This window comes from Carettochelys insculpta, chromosome 4 (genome assembly GCF_033958435.1).
Source record: "Carettochelys insculpta isolate YL-2023 chromosome 4, ASM3395843v1, whole genome shotgun sequence".
Taxonomy (NCBI): Eukaryota; Metazoa; Chordata; order Testudines; family Carettochelyidae; genus Carettochelys; species Carettochelys insculpta.
The window spans coordinates 126,851,847-126,864,603 of record NC_134140.1 but is presented as its reverse complement, the minus strand read 5'-3'; the positions used below and the strand labels follow the sequence as shown (position 1 = coordinate 126,864,603).

General features: G+C 45.6%; 1 protein-coding gene across 4 annotated transcripts in view; it reads left to right on the top strand.

The window, feature by feature from the left end:
* Nucleotides 1-12,757, top strand: part of FRAS1 (Fraser extracellular matrix complex subunit 1) — a 310,675-nt gene that overhangs the window by 281,893 nt on the left and 16,025 nt on the right. For all 4 annotated transcript variants that reach the window (XM_074993758.1, XM_074993759.1, XM_074993760.1 and 1 more), the window contains 8 exons: nucleotides 432-637; nucleotides 1,140-1,296; nucleotides 1,850-2,050; nucleotides 4,565-4,752; nucleotides 5,856-6,131; nucleotides 8,095-8,327; nucleotides 8,773-8,933; nucleotides 9,722-9,936. In XM_074993758.1, the coding sequence (XP_074849859.1) occupies nucleotides 432-637; nucleotides 1,140-1,296; nucleotides 1,850-2,050; nucleotides 4,565-4,752; nucleotides 5,856-6,131; nucleotides 8,095-8,327; nucleotides 8,773-8,933; nucleotides 9,722-9,936 (1,637 nt within the window). The remainder of the gene's footprint in view (nucleotides 1-431; nucleotides 638-1,139; nucleotides 1,297-1,849; nucleotides 2,051-4,564; nucleotides 4,753-5,855; nucleotides 6,132-8,094; nucleotides 8,328-8,772; nucleotides 8,934-9,721; nucleotides 9,937-12,757) is intronic.

The window sequence follows — 12,757 nt, the reverse complement described above, 5'->3', positions numbered from 1 at the left end:
TTTCTGCCACTCCCGTTGGCTGTGAATAGCGGTCCATGGCCATTGAGAGCTGTGGTCACCTGATAGCTGTGGAGGCACAGGTAAATATAGAGTTTGGGTTCTGGACTAACCCTAGCAGAACAGATCCAGCCTGTGGGTCAGGCAAAATAAAAACGTGAAAGCAAAATATTTGGGAACTTTCTGCGGGGCTGACAGAGGGCTGGCGGGATGAGAAATGCACTTCTTTACCAAGAGCAACAGAATCTCCAGTTTCCAATGGGAGCAATGATCAGATATTTGGTTTACACCAAGAATACTCTTTGTGAACACAGTTAACGATCTACTCTGCCATCTCACTGCGCAACTGTCAGCCCCCCTGGTATTTCTTCTGTATTAGCTGGTGTTCAGCTTGTATCCCAGTGCAAGTGTGGATGATGTTGTTCGTCCTGCAGTACCCAACATGCAGTTTGGCAAGGACTTGTACACTGTGAAGGAGAAGGATGGTGTCCTGCACATTCCTATCCTCCGCACTGGAGACCTAAGCTATGAGTCCTCCGTCAGGTGCTACACCCGCAGCCAGACAGCAGTAGTCATGGAAGACTTCGAGGAGAGGAGAAATGCGGAGGATTCGCGCATCACTTTTTCAAAGGGAGAGAAGGCAAGTTGAACCTAGCCGGGGTGCGAGAGGACAAAGAACGATCAGCAGAGTGGGTCTTGAAAGCTGGTAGTTCTCTGTGGCACTCTGTTCTTCAAAGGCTGTACCAGGCCCGATTTCTCACAAGTAAATCTTCAACGGGTTTGGATGAGCTATTGTTACTGTTCTGCAATTAAAAGATGCATCTGTGGAGAATGTGCATTTAACAATAAACACTAGTTACCACCCAACAAGCCAGTGCTGGGTATCAGTAATACCTAGGATTACAGCTTGTGCTTTTGGATTAGATAGTTTTGGAATACACACAAGGACCAGCCTTAGTGGGGTAGGAAGTGCCATATAGCTGCACTTCGATGTCCTCAGAGAGTTTCTAAGGTTTCTTTCATCATTTAAAGCACTGTGGAGTTAAATGCTAGGTAGCGAGGAAACACAAATCTTCCATTAAATTCCAAGGAATTACTCATGTTGGGTGCTAGTCTGTAATGGATGCTGTACTTGGCTGTAGGTGAAGAACTGCACTGTCTATATCATTGATGACTCTGCATTTGAACCAGAGGAGCAATTCCAGATCTATCTTGGCAGCCCCCTTGGAAACCACTGGAGCGGAGCTAGAATTGGGAAGAATGACGTGGCCACCATTACTGTTTCCAATGATGAAGATGGTAAGAGAATATGAGCAGCATCATAGAAGGGGTGCATCTGACTCCAGGGCAGTCGGTGGTATTTCATCCCTTTCAACTAGATCTGAATATTAGCCATTATATGTAAACTGCCTCAAATTTAACCATTGACTTCTTGATCAGAGCTCCATTAAGTTGTATTCACTCACATTTAAAACTGATTCTAAATGTCACGTTAGTGGTGCAGTGTGGCACATAAAGGACCACTAATGAGCGTCAAAAAAATAGAGTTAGCATATTTGGAAAGGTCAAGCAAGCCAACCTGCCTCTGTGGTGGAAGGACAACTCCAAGGACTGAGTGCCAAGGTGATTGTGTGGCTCCTGGCTGCAGCACTGTGTCAGAGAGGCCTGTCGAGGCTGTAAGCGTGGCTCCTGGGTATTCAGGAGCGCCTCTCAAACTTCAGAATAGTGTTGATGTGTTTTAAAAGGCACTCTGACAGTTCAGACCTGGCTGCTGGAGGGTGTACTCTGGGGCAAATTATTGTGAGGCTGTTGCTACATGGATGTGTTTCTGTTCTTCATACCATTTCTCTAGCCCCCACCATTGAGTTTGAAGAGGCTGCCTACCAGATACGGGAGCCTCCAGGCCCTGAGGGCATTGCAGTTCTCACCATCAAGGTGCTCAGACGGGGAGATCAGAACAGGACCTCGAAGGTTCGCTGCAGCACCCGGGATGGCTCAGCCCAGTCCGGAGTCGACTATTATCCAAAGAGTCGCGTCCTCAAGTTCAGCCCTGGTAAAGGACACATGGATTGGAATTCTGAGGTGGTGGCATTACTTGGTGACGTTCAATACGGGTCCAAGAAAATTAAGATTAAAGGCAAATGAAACAGTAATTTGTGTATGGGATTTTCAAAAACACTTGGCATTGGCCCAACCATAGTGGTCTTTTATGCATTTTGTTTTTCATGGGTGTGTGATTTCACATATTAGCAAAAACATGAACTCTACCAAACCCCACTGAGGTACTTAATAGTTTGAGGTTTGTTCTAAAGACACACTGGAGGCATATTTGATGCATTTATACCAACTGAACCTCTTTTGTATGGCACCTTCGGGACCTGACTGGTGCTAAATGAGAGAATTTCCTGGACCACAGGAGGTCAGTATTGTCTGTCAGCATTACCAACACTTCCAGTGCTCACTGGGCTCTTGGAAGAACATTTAGGAGTAAATTACAGCTAAATAACAGCACAGAACACTGAGAGCCAAGACTGGTGGCTGTAAACAAACTTTATGGGACCACAGGAAATTTGGCTACACCCATGATAAATGGTTGTCTGGCTAACTAAAATCATGTCAGATTACAGATGTTGCCAGACTAGAGAGGTTCAATCTGTAGTAGGAAACATCTATGTAACCCTTTAAACCAAGAGTGAAGGGCCTTTTCTCAATCGGGGCCACTGACCCACAGAAAAAAATCAATCGTGGGCTACATGCAGACACAGAGGCAGGGGTGGGGATGAGCAGGAAGAGGCTCGGAGCTTCCCCCAACAGATGTATGATCTGGCTCTCACAGTTCCAGACCCAGTGGGGAGAGGGCTGGTGCAGAGGTTTGGGGTAGGGCCAGAAGTTAGGCGTTCAGGGTGTGGAAGGAGGCTCTAGACTGGACCAAGGGGTTGCAGTGTAAGAGGAGATGAGCATTCCAGCTAGGAGTGCAGGCTGTGGAGGGTGGCAGTGGACAAGGAGGTTGGGACACAGGAGGGGGCTCTGGACTGGGGCCAAGGCAGGGGTTTAGGGTGGAGATGCAAGGTCTCGGAGAGAGTTACGGTGACATGGGGTTCTGACCTGCGGCAGAGGATTTGTAGTGAGGGTGCAGGGTCTCAGAGAGAGTTTGGGTGCTGAAGAGAGTTCAGACCTTAAGGCCACAGGGAGGTGGCAGTGCTCCCAGCCTGCAGTGTGGAGATACGCGTTGGGCCAGTTGAAATTAGGTAGGAGGCCAGATGTTCCCCACTAATACTTTAAATAATCTGTTACAAGGCAGGTTATAGGTACTGTTCCCGTATCGGACGTAATCCCAGGAGAAATTCTTTGCAGTATGTTGGAGAGACCACAAAAAGCAGTCAAGCACAGCGAAGCAGGAAGTTTTGGCAGAGCACACGCTGAGAACGTCAAGCAGTTGAGAAAATTAAAAGCTGAAAAATGGTGGGGATTTGGGACATCGTTGGAGCATAGCACCACTTTTCCTGGAGCAGGGGCGGGGCCGGGGCACATTTCCCCTCCCACCCTTCTGCACACCATGCACAGTGCTTTGCAGACAGCAACGTTAGAAAGTGTGAGTGAGCAGGGAGTGGGGAATGTCAGGAGACAGGCGGTCTAGCTTGTGTGCTCGCAGGGATTCAGTCCCTAAGGGGAGATTGGAAGGCCACCTCCAACCACAGCACCTTGCATATTTGGGACCATTGAGTAAACTACTCCCATATTTCATCCCTTCACAACACCCTTATTGAGTGACCAGGGCTTTTTCTAATTCTGTAAATGATAACTGATCTCTGTGAGGGAGTAGCCAGGCAATTCCCATTAAAGTCAGTAGGAATTTATGGCCGTATGTTGCTATGGCCATAATCCTGCTATCTGAAAATGTAACCTTTCTTCCTGCTACAGTGATGAGATGTGAGAGTTATCATCTCCAGATCCGAAGAAGTGGGCCTGCCCCACGAAAGCTCATCACCTAATAAATTATTTTGTTAATCTTTAAAGTGCTACAGGACTGCTGGTTTGTTTTGTTAGAATACAGACTACCAGGGCTACCTTTCTATTGCTATCTGAGAGTAAGGGTGATTGTAATAAAGAGAATGTGGACAGCTGACAATAAGGCTCCTCAAAGGACTCTGCAGAAACCCCTGAAGATTCTGCAAGATAACTCAACAATGCCCCAGGGGTCCCACAGCAATAGCTCTGCACATTTGTGCTAAATGGTTAAAACAGAGACACAAGTAACAGGGATGGGATGTATTTTGGATCATAGATTTTTATTACAGTCGGCTAATATAAAGCTCTATTAGTTCTCATGTAACAGCCACTTGCAAGTCTGCCAGGGGATCAGTTGAACCAATCTGGAATGTTATTTATGGAATGGACTCCTGACTAGAAAGGCGCTAAATCATTAGAGTTCAGATACAACCTGTAATGTGTTTATTATAATGTTCCAGTGATCCTGACCTGATGCAGCTATGCAGTGTTTTATGGAAGCTGGTAGGGTAATATTATGTGATACCTCAGGTTCTCTCTCTCCTGTTCATTCATGTAGGGGTGGACCACATCATGTTTAAGGTGGAGATCATGTCAAACGAAGACCGGGAGTGGCATGAGTCCTTTTCTGTGGTGCTGGGGCCAGATGATCCGGTGGAAGCTGTTCTCGGGGATATCACCACTGCAGTGGTGACTATTCTGGATCAGGAAGCAGCAGGGAGCCTTATTTTACCAGCCCCGCCCATTGTAAGTAGCAAAAGTTTCATGTTAGTGGCATGGGAGAGTCTAGAAAAGCAGAACACGCAACGAAGCCCATTCCTGTACGTCAGCAGAACCCACAGGGCTTGCTTTCACTCAAGCACTTCATCATGCGTTAATCGCTAGCCTGTTAAGCCAAGGTAGTTAATACACTTTTAAAATCTAGTGGGGACCCTTCCAAATGCTTGATCCATGCTACAGACATTTGCGGCTAGGCTGATCCCCTGTTAACATGACCAGTTAACTTGAGGTTAAAACTTTATTGTAGCCATATCCTGTGTAGTCCCAGTATTCCCCTTTGAACAGATACTCAGGGTAAATGGGCACTGATGTCCCAGGTGGTGTTGGAGGCTGGCAAGGCCGTGCTATTCATTGCTGCTGAAAATCCACTTCACAGAAGCTTGGACACACGATTGACTGCCCCTTAAGCTGTGGCATGACTGAAGTTGCTTGACTGAAGGTGACAGGGGTTGGAAATTGCCAAGTCAAAATGGCAGAGAGTAAGGAAACAGCACAGCAAAGTCCCACTTAACTAAGTTCTTATCACAAGGTCTGAACCTTTCTAGGGATACAGAAATGTCTGAGTCTCCTAAGGCCTCCAGACTAATGGAGCCGATCCTTTTGCCTGAGTTGCAGAGGGTTATCCTTTTAGACCCAGAGTTTCTGGGGTCAATGTCCCCAAACAGGGATGTTGGCACAATGGCCTTGCCCTCGGTTTTGGGCAAAGGACAGTATATGCACTGATATGTTCCTTGTTGAGCTTCAGCCTTCAAAATAATATCAAATATCATTATGTTGGTAGCATCCCACTGGCCTTTTACTGCAGAGAGCCTAAATGGTATCTCAGCAAGAAGACCGAGGTGGGCAGCTGTAGGACTTTTGGTTTGTTTCTCTTTCGAGTGACCCAGCTGCAGTCCAGAGATGGTATGCATTCATAATGCAGGATTTGGTATGTTAATAGCCTAGGATGCTCCAACATGCAGAACACCTGTAACAAGATGTGGATATTGGGGGAACAAGCAGCCCAGCCCTTTGTTTCACGGCTCTTTCCCTCAGTCCCAAGTGAAAACTGTTGTGTTACATTGCTGCAGGTGGTCACGCTGGCAGACTATGACCATGTGGAGGAAGTAACCAAAGAGGGCATAAAGAAATCCCCTTCTCCAGGCTATCCACTGATCTGTGTGACGCCTTGTGATCCTCACTTCCCCAAGTACTTAGTCATGAAGGAGCGCTGCGACGAGGCTGGGATAAACCAGTCTTCAATTCAGTTCAGCTGGGAGGTTGCAACCCCCACTGATGGGAATGGGGCCAGATCACCCTTTGAAACGATTACGGATAATACGCCGTTCACTAGCATCAATCACATGGTACGTGGCTGTGTGCAGTAGCGCACGAGGGTGTGGACTGCTCTTAACGTTATGGTGAGTGGTGCAGCACTCAAAGTTCACCCTTGCAGCATTTGCTGTTTTCAGGTTCTGGGTCAGTGCCATGTGGTAACTAAGGCTACATCCATCCTAGACAGGGAGGTCGACCACAGATAATGCAATTTGAGCTATGCCAATTGCATAGCTAAAATCGATGTATCTGTGCTTGGCTAACTTGTCTGTCTTAACAGGGGAAGGTCGACAGGAGCGATTCTCCCTTCACCCTTCCTCACTGCTTGTGAGGCGCACACGAGTCAACTTTGACCCTGAGAGCTTGATTTTATGCTTGCGCAAAATCAAACCCCAGAAGATTCACCTTCAGTGGGTTGATCTTCCACAACAGTGTAAATTAAGCCTTAGCACTGTATGTATATATTTTACACACACACACACACACACACACACACACACACACACACACACACCAACATGTGTCAGAATTAAGGTTGCCTGTACAACCTTACTTTAGACCCCTGGTGCGTATGAGTTCTGATACAATCTTTTATTCCCTCATCCAGTGCACAGACCAAATGGTGCTCACGGGATGAAAGTCTGTTCAATATTTTGTTTTATTCAAGAAGTCCTGTGGCACCTGATAGACTAACAGATATTTTGGAGCATAAGCTTTCGTCTGACGAAGTGGGTCTTTGCCTGCGAGAGCTTATGCTCTAAAATATCTGTTAGTCTATAAGGTGCTACAGGACTTCTTGCTGTTTTTGAAGATACAGACTGACATGGCTACCTCTCTGATACTTGTTTGTTTCAGGTTGTTTAACAGATGGCCGTGGGCCTTATTTACTGCACAGTATTCAAACCCTTCTCTGAAGACAATTATTAATTTCCTTTTGGGCATTTCTGTGGTGCTCCTCCCAATGGCATGCGAGTGCTTCCAAAACATGAATGAATTTATTTCCGCAACGCCCCTGTGAAGTGAAGGGGTGGCTTTATCCCCATTTTACAGAAGGGGAGCTGAGGTAGAAAAAGATCCAAGTCAGACGTTTCCAGTGATTTTGGGTGTCCAGTTGAGAGCTATAGAACCTGATATTGAACATACTTAGCAGTATGCTGTAAGTCCCAGGGGACAGGAACTATCTCTTTGGTACAGCATCTAGCACAATGCGGCCCTGGTCACGCTACTGTAATAAAAATAAATTAATTATAATACATACAGTAGACTCCAGCACCAGCCCTGGTCAGTTTCCTGGCTCCCACCAGCAGAGGGGAGCTGGGAGCCTGGCTGCTGCCTGGTTCCCAGCTCTCTGCCATTCAGGGAGCCAGGAAACTGACCAGCGTTTGTGCTTTGGTCAGTTTCCTGGCTCCCGCAATCCCAGGGGAGCTGGGAGCCAGGCTGCTGCCTGGTCTCTGGCTCCCCACCACTCTGGGAGCCAGGTGTGGCTTTTTCCCAGCTTCCCACAGCTGGGGGAAGCTGATGAGAAGATGCCCCTCCATGGGTGTCTGCACCCCTCTTCTCCTAGCTGGGGGAAGCCAGGGAGAAGCCATGCCACCACCTTCCCCACCTGAGGGAAGCCAGGTGGGCAGACAGCTGCGGCCGCATGGCTTCTCCCAGCTGGGGGAAGCTGGGGAGAAGCTGCACCGCTGCATCTGTCTGTTCCCCGGCTTCTCGGAGCTGGGAAAACCAGGGGCTGGAGCAGGGAGCTGTCAGAGGAGCTACGCCCCCCCCAGCCCCGTTAACCTCATGATTTTGACTTGCGCTTAACTGGCATTTATGCAAATTAAGCACAAGTCGAAATTGTGCATATCGGGGGTTTAGTGTAATAAAAAGATAACACTTCATACAGTCAGTCACCCACTCTGTTTTGGCTGTGAGCGCTCAGCCGTTGCATAGTGGGGAAGGCATGGCTTTGCCTTCTACACACACGCGTACCTCTGTCCTACTTCCTCATAGGTGTTGGACAGCATTTACTTCAGCCGGCGGTTCCATGTGCGCTGTGTGGCCAAAGCAGTAGACAAGGCCGGGCACGTAGGGACCCCGCTGAGAAGCAACATCGTTACCATAGGGACCGACAGCGCCATCTGTCATACTCCTGTGGTAGCTGGAACAGCCCGAGGATTCCAGGCTCAGTCATTCATTGCCACTCTGAAGTATCTGGATGTCAAACACAAGGACCATCCCAACAGGTATTCCTACAAGCTGGAAATGTGTGGTCACCTGACCCTGATTCTGGGTTTAGCTGTTTAATGCATTTTTTTTACCTAGACAACAAGAGAAGAGAAAAACATGGAAGTGTGTCAGAAATGAGATCTCTTTTGTGTATCAGGAGTTGGCTCTCCATGCACTCCTCAAATATTTAATAGCGAAGGGGTGGAGGGAGCATTCGTATTTATTTCCTTTGGAGTCATGCTGTACTCGTTGCGTTAGCAACGCTGCAGTCAGTGGTTATATTTCAAGGAATATGATGCTAGTCAACAACAGTGAGGGAATTCAGCCCTAAGTAAAGATAACATTAACAAATTCAAACTTGTACTGTGAGCTGTTGACAAGACCATGTGAACTGACGAACTACACACCCCTTCTGTGAACAGCCTCTGTCCAAACAGCTGGTTCTGCTTTATTCTGTTCCAGAATCCATATTTCAGTGCAAATCCCCCACCAGGATGGAATGCTGCCACTCATTTCCACTATGCCTCTGCACAACCTGCATTTCCTCTTATCTGAGTCCATCTACAGACACCAGCATGTCTGCTCCAACCTGGTCACCACCAGGGACCTGCAGGGCATCTCAGGTAACCTTTAGAGCACGCTATTGTTTTGTAAATTAAAAAGGAACATGTTCAGAGTGTTGGCTCATTAATTCAAGGACCTTGCACGCTATTGGCACTGTATAATGGATAATAATAATATTGCTGTGATAGTGACAACAGTATTCAGCCATGATGTTCTATGGGAGGGAAGTATAGGTGAAGGAATGCAATGAGCAGATCATTTCCCCTTTCCGGTGTATGCTCTGTGGAGTGTCTTTATCAAAGCACATAGTGGACCCCTGTGCTTCGTTCTTCGGTGTGACACAGAAAGCAGCAATAGCAAATAAAACATATGGAAAGGATGCCATGAGCCAACACAGACAAGGAAAAAAAAAATTTGTTTTTAGAAATCAGTTAAAGCTATGCTGTGACTGCAAACACTAATACACCTGTCGTAATTGTATGGTTATTGCATGGTGTCACAACAGGACATAGTTAAGGTTGTTTGAATGTTTTAACTTTGTGTTTTTATACTTTAACATGTTTGGATATGTTATAAGTTTAACCTTAGCCCTGAGTTTCTTGGGTTTGTAATGGTTTGTTTCTGGAATGAATGCAACATGCCTGTTATGTTTTTACCTTATTTATATAGACTCTGGCTTAACCCCAGTTTAACATAGGAAAAAAGTGCCTCTAAGCAATACTGTAATGAAGATCATGATATTAGTGTATGTTCAGTACCTCCTCTGAAAACTATAATATTATGTCTGTACATAGGAGGGAATGCCTTACTTCACAGAGACGCGTCTCCTTTTGTTTCCTAATTCCAGAAGCAGGATTCCTAGATGAAGTGACCTATGACAGCATAGTTCTGGGGCCTGGATATGATCGACCATACCAATTTGATCCCACTGTGAGAGAACCAAAGACAATCCAGCTCTACAAACACCTCAACCTGAAGAGCTGCATTTGGACTTTTGATGCTTACTATGACATGACAGAATTAATCGATGTCTGTGGGGGATCTGTAACTGCTGACTTCCAGGTGGGGGTTCATTTCCAAAAAAATTGGGCCCAATCTAGACTTCCTTACTCAGACATCCCTATCATTTTAAATATTCACTGGGTCTGTCCTCCAGCTGACAGAATCTGTGCACATTCTGTATTCCCCTGGCTATTATTTAAGGTTTCTACCTTAATACTTCATCAAATGTACATGGCTTTTTTGTTTTGATAAGCATGGTGTTGTTCTAATTGTTATTCCATGGAATGCTAGAGAATATACCGTAAATGTTGTAAGCCTAATAATGCATTATTAATATGAAAACCCATGACTGTATTGTTAACCATTTTTGGATCAGAGTCTCAACTGGTGGAAATCAGCATTGAATTCAATGGATATATTTAATTTACACTTACTGAGAATTTATCTTCTGTGAATAGTGGAGTGAGATTAGAGGACTTTTTAAGGTTTATGGGAGGAAGGATAGCTCAGTGGTTTGAGCACCAGCCTGCTAAACCCAGGGTTGTGAGCACAGTCCTTGAGGGGGATGTTTAGGGATCTGGGCAAATAGATTTTAAAAAAAGGGATGGTGCTTGGTCCTGCCAAGAGGGCAGGGGAGTAGACTTAACAACCTCCTGAGGTCCCTTCCAGCTCTATGATGTGTGTGTGTGTGTGTTTCTCAAATTTGCAGGTTAACACAGTGAGGAGAAACAATGTTCTAGTACAAAATAGCACCTTGTGTGCTGAATGGCAACAGGGGGGAAGCAGTGTTAGTCTGGTGCTTGGTTTTATTCCACTATGAAACAGTGGCTTGTATGTCTCGAGTACCACTGCCCTCTGCTGCTTGCAACATGCATAACCAGCATATTGCAGAACAGCAGAAGTCCTGTGGCACCTTATAGACTAACATATTTTGGAGCATAAGCTTCCGTGGGCAAAGACCCTGACTGAATAGATGTCAGCTCTGGCCCTACCTTTTACTGGGAGCCCACTCTTTAAATACTCCTCTAAACTCCCCCCACCCCCTCACTCATGCATCTAATGAAGTAGGTCTTTGCCCATGAAAGCTTATGCTCCAAAATATCTGTTAGTCTTATAAGGTGCCACAGGACTTCTTGTTCTCAAAGATACAGACTAACACGGCTGCCTCTCTGATACTTGTCACCAGTATATTGCAGGATCTCAGACTGGTTCATGCATTTAACTGTTCCAGAGCTGCTTTTTTAAAACAGTGAAGAGACTTTCCCTTTTTCAAGCTGAAATCATAATTCACGTTTCATGTACTCATAAGCATAGTTAGTTTATGTGATGGTATCGTAACAGCCACACGCGTCCCCCCATAAATGCACACAGAGCTAGGGTACAGTCATATAAAGATAGTGACCTGTTTGCAGAGTCAGCTTTGACTAACACTAGTGTTTTGGGTGGGTGAGGAACAGTTTGTATTTACAGTGTTCTTTCAGCAGAACAGAAGGAAGTGTTTTTCCTTTCTCAATAGTAACCAGTAAAAGGTTTTCTTTGGTCACCTTTGCAAACTCCTTCATCATTTTCATGACAATTACTTTTCGTTCAATACTTTTTTAAAATTAGCAACATCAGGATGATCCACTGAGCTTTATGCCTGCCTGGTTCCTGCCTTAAATCCAGTTATGAAGAGGTCTTTGTTGGTTTTCGATTGACCCCTATGCATGTCACCCAGTTTGCCAGGAAAACTATTTGTTAAACTCTTGAGTCAAATCTTTTTTTATCAGTGAATATTTTCTCACTGCCTGAAAATCTCAAATCGGACCGTAGACAAACTACAATATTTGCTATTTTGAAACATCTGCTGTAATCAGTGCTTGAGGTACTTAAAAGAGAGCTTTTGCCAGTTCCATGTGGGTACATTTCTTCCATGAGATGAATTAGTAAACAAAGAGGAACGCCTATTTGATGCTACACCAGACTATCACAGTGTGCAAGACTGTAGGGAGAGAAAAAATGGCTTTGCATAGAGATACAGTATATATAACAAGCTTGTGTAAAGATTGGTCTAATATATCTTTATACCTGCCCATTTCATGTATTAAAGTCTGGTTATCAGGGGGTGTTGACTGGTTTGTAGGCACCCTGTAATTATCTGTGCTCCGTGATGGAGGATTATACTAGCTTCCGTCCTCCCAACCATATTTGTTCATTAATCAGCAATAATCACAGAAGTGCAGCACTGAGCGGGACCTCAGCAGGTTATCTAGTCCAGCCCCTGTCCTGAAGCAGGACTAATTACGATTTAGAACATCCCTGATGAGTGCTCGTCCAACCTGTTTCTTAAAAACTTCGGGCTCATCTACACTAGCCCCATCCTTCGAAGGGGGCGTGTCAAAGAGCCAGATCGGTGAACAGCAGTGAGGTTCTGCACTGCATTGGCAGCACCTCATTAGCATAATTCTTGCCGTGTGAACTTTGAAGTTGCTAACCTGGAAGTGCTGGCAAGCAGCCTAGCCGTGGCACTTCGAAGTACCTGCACTACTTCCAAGTTCCCTTACTCCCAAAGCGTTGTTCTTGTCCTTTCCTCCTCGGATAAGGAGACCAATTTATCACCTTCCTCGTTATAACAACCCCTCGTGTATTTGAAGACTGTTTGCATGTCCACTTTTCCAGATAAAACCCAGTTTGTTCAATCTTCCATCAATGGTCATATTTTCTACTATTTTAATAATTTTTCTTGCCTTTTTTTCTGGACTTTCTCTGGTTTGTCCAAATCTTTTCTGAAATGCAGTGCCCAGAACTGGACCCAGGTCTCCAGCTGAGGCCGCATCAGCAGAGCCGAAGAATTACTTCTCATGTTTTGCTTACAACACTCCACATGCCACAATGATGTTTG